Source organism: Tupaia chinensis, unplaced genomic scaffold, assembly GCF_000334495.1.
Source record: "Tupaia chinensis unplaced genomic scaffold, TupChi_1.0 Scaffold141247_1, whole genome shotgun sequence".
Classification (NCBI taxonomy): Eukaryota; Metazoa; Chordata; class Mammalia; order Scandentia; family Tupaiidae; genus Tupaia; species Tupaia belangeri.
Window position 1 is genome coordinate 349,494 of NW_006201110.1, and position 7,482 is coordinate 356,975.

The 7,482-nt window shown below is 63.3% G+C and overlaps 2 protein-coding genes across 5 annotated transcripts in view; both read right to left on the reverse strand.

The window, feature by feature from the left end:
• The window catches only part of LOC102472505 (putative caspase-16), a 5,726-nt gene extending 2,581 nt beyond the window's left edge, over positions 1 to 3,145 (reverse strand). For both annotated transcript variants that reach the window (XM_014581917.2, XM_014581918.2), the window contains exons 1-6: positions 2,239 to 3,145; positions 2,012 to 2,152; positions 1,770 to 1,962; positions 1,590 to 1,675; positions 735 to 842; positions 454 to 621 (exon numbers count right to left, since the gene is read on the reverse strand). In XM_014581917.2, the coding sequence (XP_014437403.1) occupies positions 454 to 621; positions 735 to 842; positions 1,590 to 1,675; positions 1,770 to 1,962; positions 2,012 to 2,152; positions 2,239 to 2,313 (771 nt within the window). In that variant the 5' untranslated portion in view covers positions 2,314 to 3,145. The remainder of the gene's footprint in view (positions 1 to 453; positions 622 to 734; positions 843 to 1,589; positions 1,676 to 1,769; positions 1,963 to 2,011; positions 2,153 to 2,238) is intronic.
• Positions 3,146 to 3,191: 46 nt separating this feature from the next.
• Positions 3,192 to 7,482, reverse strand: part of ZNF205 (zinc finger protein 205) — a 28,726-nt gene continuing 24,435 nt past the window's right edge. For 2 of the 3 annotated variants that reach the window (XM_027766137.1, XM_014581913.2), the window contains exon 5: positions 3,192 to 5,286. In XM_027766137.1, the coding sequence (XP_027621938.1) occupies positions 3,956 to 5,203 (1,248 nt within the window). In that variant the 5' untranslated portion in view covers positions 5,204 to 5,286 and the 3' untranslated portion in view covers positions 3,192 to 3,955. The remainder of the gene's footprint in view (positions 5,287 to 7,482) is intronic. The other variant, XM_027766138.1, reaches the window with a different exon arrangement.

Sequence of the window (7,482 nt, forward strand, 5' to 3'; positions counted from 1 at the left end):
GCCTACCCCTCCGCGGGTGCTTGGCTGCCGCCACGGGGCTGGGTCCCCAGCCCACCAGACGCCACACCTGCCAGGCGCGGGCCCAGGCCCAGGCCCAGGCCCAGGCCCAAAGCCCCTTTCTTCTTTCTCTCGCTTTCCTTCTTTCTCTTTTCTTCCCTCCCCTCCTCCTTTCAGGTTTAGTCATTTCTTCCATGAGAGACAGAGATGGGCGTGCTGAGGCACACCAGGGCGTCCCCGGCGCAGAACCTTCCCGTGAGGTTCCCGTGCCGTCCTGCTCTGTCACTGCCTGGCCCCAGAGGCCTTTTCCTAACCCAATACACACAGCAGGGAGGGCCAAGGCTAGACTTGAGGACACACTTGCTGCCTGTGATGGCTGAGTCTAGGAGCATCCCCGGGGCCCTGGAGAATGGGGTGCCTGTCCTTCAGAGCACCACCAATCCTGGCTCCCCTCACCTGGGCCGTAGGGTCAGTCCTCAGGGTGGTCTCGAAGCCCAGGGCCTGGCAGAGACCCCCCAGCACCTCCACATCACACTGGGCCCCGGGCCGTCCTCGAATCACAGCCAGGAGGAGGGCGGCCTTGGCTCCGGACAGGTCATACTGGGCTCCGGGGTCGGGGACCGGCTGCAGAGAAGGGCAAGTACAGTACAGTGGTTCAGGACAGTCCTAGGCCTCCCCAAGACAACTGCACTCACAACTGCAGCCACATGACTGGGTCCCCACCCTGTCCCTCTCACCTCCGGCCTCCAGGGCTCAATGCCTCCCAGGCACAGTGCTCCCCGCAAGGAGCTCCAGAGGACTGGGCAGGAGGTGCCCCCTGACTCTTCAGCCACCCTGCAGAAGAGCTGGGAGGGGGGCCAGAACCCTTCAAGATGGGAGCTGAAGGGTGCAACCCAAGCAGGCACCAGGACCCTGGCTCCCAGGGACCTGGCCAGGCTCATGGCTACGACAGGCTCTCTGAGGTTACCTACTAGGATGGAGAGAGGAGGGAGGGCAAGACGGACCTAAGCAAGACCTGCCCCTAGTTGGGTGGACAATGACCAAATGACCACACCATTTTCCAGCACGCCCCAGGGACCGGTGTGCACCAAGGTGGGGATGGTTTTGAGAGCAGGCTGGGCCCAATGGTGCAGGCTGGACAGGCCCATGGGGTGGGGCTGCCTCGGGGCGACCCAGGCCTGGACAGCAGCGGGAGGCCCCACACTGCCTTGGGAGTACCTGACTGGGATCATTCCCAGACAAGCCTCCAGGTCAGTCCCTCCCTGCACAGATGTGGAGGGGAGGCCAGGGGCACGGGTGTAGATGCAGGGCACTGGAGGGAGGTTGGCTGACAGCCCAAAGGGCCCCGAGTGGGGCTACAGTGCAACAGGGAGGCTGGCCAAGCGGGGGAGCAGCTCATCACAGCATGGGCTGAGAGGCAGCCTGGAGTGTCCAGGGATCCAGCAAGACGCAGAGGCCAGCACCCATGTGCAGGCAGCAGAGGTCTGAGCGAGGCGTGGGGTGAGTGCACACAGACACGCCAGCCATGACTGGCTCAGGGGAGGCGGGAGCGCGGACATCGGGCTGAGCCCCAGGCCCACTCTGGCACCCACCTCCGTCAGCAGCTGCAGCAGGGAGTGGTGAGAGAGGCCACAGAGCTCCCCCAGGCCGGCGAGGAAGACTCCAGGCTCAGGGGCGGCTGGGGGGACAGCACGTTGGCTAGAAGGGGCTCCCGTCTGCTGCCCACCCTCTTCTACCATGCTGGCATGGAGGTCCCTGCCCAGACTACTCACCCCCGGGGCCACTGGAAAGCAGTAGGAACACCTTGGGGCAGCCCCGCAGGGCCTCACAGCGGCTCAGCTCCTGGACCACAGGCTGCTGCCTCAACTGCCTGCCAGGGGCCACTAGCACCACCAGGGCGCAGCCCACGGGGCCCCCAGAGGCATCTAGCTGCTCCCGGAAGCAAGCTACCTCCTCCAGAAAGCCCTGGAGCAAGAGCCAGTTGTGTGGGGGGGTGGGGTGGGTGAAGGCTCACCTGGACAGAGACCTCCCTCCTCTGGTAGCTCTCAAAGCCCAGGGCCCGGAACGTGCCCTCCAGGGCAGCGACGGTTGCAGCAGACACCCCTGGGCTGCAGAGTGCCAGGGCCACCCTCGGACCCTGCAGGCTATACTTCCCCTGGGGAGGCAAGGTGGAGCTGGGCCGGGCTCAGCAGCAGTCGGAGCAGGCTGCACCAGGGCGGGCCAGGCCGAGTCTCCCACTACCTTTCTCCCCAGGCTGTCCTGGGCGTCTGCCACCTGCGCAGCTAGCCGCAGGGTCCCAGCCACCAGGAAGGCCATGTGCCAGCACTGTGCTCACCTCCAGGCCCTAGAGCCTGACCCTTGCCCTCTCCGGGAGCCACCTGCCCTGCTTATAGGCTGAGCTGGACTCTGCCCCCCGCAATCTCAGGTGCACCCCCAGCACCAGTGCCCTTCTCTGGCCCCAGGAGTGACTTCCTGGCTGGCACCAACGTGCCACCTGAGCCAGAAACCTGTGCCCAATCCTATTCTTAGCTCCTGCCCTCACTATCTGATCGTGTTACATCTGCGTGTGCCTCTGGAGCCTGCTACCGGCTCCGAAAGTCCTTGTGCTTCTCTCGTCATGCCCACTTGCCCGTTAGCCCACGCATGGCACCAAGGCCCCAGGGGCAGGAAGCGCCCACTGGAACCTGCTCCGTCCATGCAGAGTGGTGCTGTGTCCACTGGGAGCTGGCCGAGGGAAGGCTGCGGCAGAGTTGGGCACGGGGCTACCACGGGACAGGAAGGTCTTGCTGCCTGCCCCAGCGCCCTCAGGGAGGGGCTCAGGTGGTGAAAGGAGGGCTCGTGTCCTGACGGACAGGCCCCTAGCCAGGCAGAGGGTCTCACAGGGAAGGAGGCCAGGGCCGGGACCGTCAGCACCCTCTCCCTAAGGAAAGCGAGCGCAGGCCAGCTTAGAGAAGCAGGAGGCCGCCTGTCTCCAAGCCTCCTGTCACCAGTTGGGGAGAAGTGGCCTGCTGGAGACCAAGTCCTGCTCAGGCAGGGAGTGGGGGAGGGGGCCGGCCAGCCTGGAAGCCAAGGCTGTGGCCCCACCTGGTGACCACACAGCACCGCGTACCACCGGGACGGCCCAGCAGGGACACAGGCATGGGAGCATCAGCCCCCAACCCTGCAGCAGCCACCTCAAGAACAGAACACAGGTAGGAAGTCTCCGGGTTTATTTACGCCTGCGCCCTGCGGGCTGAGCTCCTTCTGAGGGCCCAGGTCTGCCCTGTTAACACAAACCTGCACACACAGGACAACACAGAGTGTGGTGCAGCGGGGCGCTGCTAGAGGCCAGCGCCAAGTACACCAGGACCTGGAGGGGAGCGGCCAGCCTCCGCCCTGCCCTTGGTCTCCAGGGTGGCCTCCCACGGCTCAGCCACTGCTCTCCCCAGACCAGCAGGTGGGTGGCCCTCAGAGGCTCACACCTGGGCAAGCCTTCCCAGCAAGGTGGGCAGCTTCCGGGGACAGGAAGAGGACAGGGCAAGGTGCTCAGGTCCAGAGCCGCAGGGCACTAAGGCCAGAGGCCCCAAGGCCTCCCAGATTTCCCCAGGCGTGGGCCTACTGGAGGGTCCACAGCCCTGCACCCCCACTGGCAAGCACCTGCTGGCAGAGGATGGGACCCAATTCCACCTGGAAAGGCAGGAACCACAGTGGGCCCAGGGAGGCCCAGGAAGCTCTGGGAGGGGCTCCCGGCCCTGCCCGAGTCCCCCCACGGCCCTGCTGCTGCAAGGACCTGAGGGAGGACTAAAGGAAGCCGGAGGAGAAAGAGGCCCGGGGGCGGGAAGGGGCACCCTCCGAGCAGACGGCAGAGGGCTCTAGGTGAGGTCCAGAGGTCCACCCAGAGGAGGGCACTGCAGGCGCTGGAAGGAGGTGCAGCTGCAGGGACTCCCAGGGCGGCGTGGAGCCCACGCCAGCTTGGCACTCATCCTACGGGCTGGGCCATCTTGGCGTGCAGGCTCTGGTGCGCGATGAGGTGTGCCCGCTGCTTGAAGCTCTTGTCACACTCCCCGCAGCCGAAGGGCCGCTCACCGGTGTGCACACGCCGGTGGTCCAGCAGGTAGGAGCGCAGCGAGAAGCTCTTGCCACAGTCGCTGCAGCCAAAGGGCTTCTCGCCCGTGTGGATGCGCTGGTGGTCGGCCAGGTAGGCGCTGCGGCTGAAGCTCTTGCCGCACTCAGAGCAGGAGAAGGGCTTCTCGCCCGTGTGGATGCGCTGGTGGTCGGCCAGGTAGGCGCTGCGGCTGAAGCTCTTGCCGCACTCAGAGCAGGAGAAGGGCTTCTCGCCCGTGTGGATGCGCTGGTGGTCGGCCAGGTAGGCGCTGCGGCTGAAGCTCTTGCCGCACTCAGAGCAGGAGAAGGGCTTCTCGCCCGTGTGGATGCGCTGGTGGTCGGCCAGGTAGGCGCTGCGGCTGAAGCTCTTGCCGCACTCAGAGCAGGAGAAGGGCTTCTCGCCCGTGTGGATGCGCTGGTGGTCGGCCAGGTAGGCGCTGCGGCTGAAGCTCTTGCCGCACTCAGAGCAGGAGAAGGGCTTCTCGCCCGTGTGGATGCGCTGGTGGTCGGCCAGGTAGGCGCTGCGGCTGAAGCTCTTGCCGCACTCAGAGCAGGAGAAGGGCTTCTCGCCCGTGTGGATGCGCTGGTGGTCGGCCAGGTAGGCGCTGCGGCTGAAGCTCTTGCCGCACTCAGAGCAGGAGAAGGGCTTCTCGCCCGTGTGGATGCGCTGGTGGTCGGCCAGGTAGGCGCTGCGGCTGAAGCTCTTGCCGCACTCAGAGCAGGAGAAGGGCTTCTCGCCCGTGTGGATGCGCTGGTGGTCGGCCAGGTAGGCGCTGCGGCTGAAGCTCTTGCCGCACTCAGAGCAGGAGAAGGGCTTCTCGCCCGTGTGCACGCCCTGATGTCGCACCAGGTCCGAGGAACTGCGGAAGCTCTTGTCACACTCGGGGCACTTGTGCGGCTTCTCGCCCGTGTGCGTGCGCTGGTGCCGCGCCAGGTCCGAGCCCCAGCGGAAGCGCTTCCCACACTGTCCACAGCTGTGCGGCTTCTCTGTCACCAGGTCCCGGAACTGGCGCCTGCGCATGGGTGGCCGACCCCGCCGCGTCCCCACCACCCGGCCCAGAGCCACCCCTGGCTGGTTCTCGCTCTCCCAGGCCTTGGCCTCCTTGGGGCTCCAGGACACCATCACGTCGCCAGTTGCCCGGCCTGGCAGCGCCGGCACAGACTGCTTCAGCCGGGACCTCTGGCTTTGGCTTTTGAGCCCCAAACCTGCAAGGGGAAAGGGGGCCTCTGAGTCCCACTGGGCTCTGGGCCGGAGCAGAGGCAAGGGAGCAGCAGGCCGAAGTCGGTTCCAGACAGGGTCCTGAGTCACACAGCCAGGCCTCAGCGTCCTCTATAAAATGACGAGGAGTCTAAGCCCCCTCCAGGGCTCCAGCTGGCACGGCTCGGCCGGCAGAGGCAGCTGCTGAAGTCACTGGGGCATTCCCAGCCCTGCACCTGCTTTCCACACTGGTGCCAGGGCCCTCCACGCGGCGCTCAGCTCCAGAACAGATTCCGGCCCCTTTTGTAACCGTGGACAGGCTGTGTGTAGCCTGACACCCTGACACCCCTCCCCTGGGGCGGTTCCCAGATCGGACCACAGCAGGAGCCCTCCCTGAGAGTGCCCTGGCAGACACCTGCTGTGACCCAGAGCTGCGGGGGCGGGGGCACACAACACACACAGGGGTGTCTAGACCCTGCTGGGAGTGTCGTCTCTGTCTCGCTTCAGCATTTAAACAACGGTTCTATTTTTACGTCTGAGGCCAGCAGATGACATGAAGGTTAAGGTGCTGGATCCCACACGGCTGACTGTGCAGTTTGAACCCCAGACCTGGCGGCTTGAAAATCCTGCCAGGCACATGTGTACGTGTGCCCAGAACCCAGAGAGGAGACTGGAAGAGAAGGGGCTGCAGCACGGCCGCCCCGCCAGGCAGTGATTCCTCACGTCCCCCTCTCTCTGGGAAGCTCACATGCCCTATGGCAAATCTTTTTTAAAAATTTACTTTAAATAAAATAATTATTTAACTTTGTTTATTTATTTATTTCAATTTGACCAGAGAGGGACAGAGAGAGAGAGAGAGCAAGTGAGACAGCAAACCACCAGGTCCGGGACTTGCACCGTGGCCGGCCATGTGGGAGTCCAGCACCTTTAACCACTGCGACACCTGCCGGCCCCAACATTTTTTTTTAAATTTGACCAAAGAGGGGTAAAAGCAAGAGAGACGAAAAGTGAGAAAACAAGCCAGCAGGTCTAGGGTTTGAACCGTGGTGGGCCAGTGGGAGTTCAGTGCCCTTAACCATCACACCACCTGCTGGCCCTCCAACATGTTTTTTAAAGAGAGATTTTCGCTATAGGACTGGCGTGCTCACCAGAGAGGCAGAAAGTGAGAAATCCTTCCCTAGGGTGACCCTGGCAACCCATCACACCGCCTGCTGGCCCTCCAACATGATTTTAAAGAGAGATTTTCGCTATAGGACTGGCGTGCTCACCAGAGAGGCAGAAAGTGAGAAATCCTTCCCTAGGGTGACCCTGGCAACCCCTTCCCTCCGTCCTCCTCTCAAGATCTTGGGCATGTAGGTGTGCGCCTGGCATGAGTTTGCTGCTGGGTCCAGGACTGAGACCGAGAGCAGCAACATAACCATTACGCCATCCGATGCTCCTCAAAATGGATTTCCTTTAAAATGTTTAATAACTTTGTTCTTTATTCACGCACACACGTGTGGAGACAGAGATGCCTGCCAGTGGGTCCGGTCACGCTGCAATCCCCTCCTCAGCCCCCTGGATTTGGGGCACACCCCAGCTTGTTTCTAGCTGACCAGAACAGGGACTCGAACTTCAGTCAGCGTGTGGGACTCAGCTTCTCCCAGCCAGCACATCACCACTGGCCTACAGTGCCCGGTTTGTAAATCCCCACCTCTCGCTGTTGAAAACTGAGGAGCCGACTGACTTGGCTAAGGTGGTTCCTCTCTAGTTCTCCAGACAATGGCTCAGAAAGGGAGGGCCCCACCCATCGCAGGGGTACAGAGGAAGCGAGGTGACTCCCGAAGGTGCTAAGTAAGGCCCTGGCTTGGAGAGGAGCCTGGGAGTGTGGTCTCCAACCAGCAAGGGCCCGGGCTCAGCAAGCTGGTGCCCTCCCTCTCAGTACCCCTGCGCCTGGTGGGCAAAGGGGGCCTCACAACCAGGCCTGACCGGAGACCGAGCTCTGCCCCTTCAGTGTCCAGGGACCTCTGTGACGGTCACTGCCGATACTCTGAAATGGGCCTCCTGTGCACGCGGTGGTGAGACTCGAATGAGAACAGGTCCCAGGGAGCACTGTGCACAGGGCTGGCGATTCACGTAACACACCTAACACACAGCACGGCAGCCACCACGTAACACACCTAACACACAGCACGGGGGGCCCCCCGGAAAACCCCCAAACCACA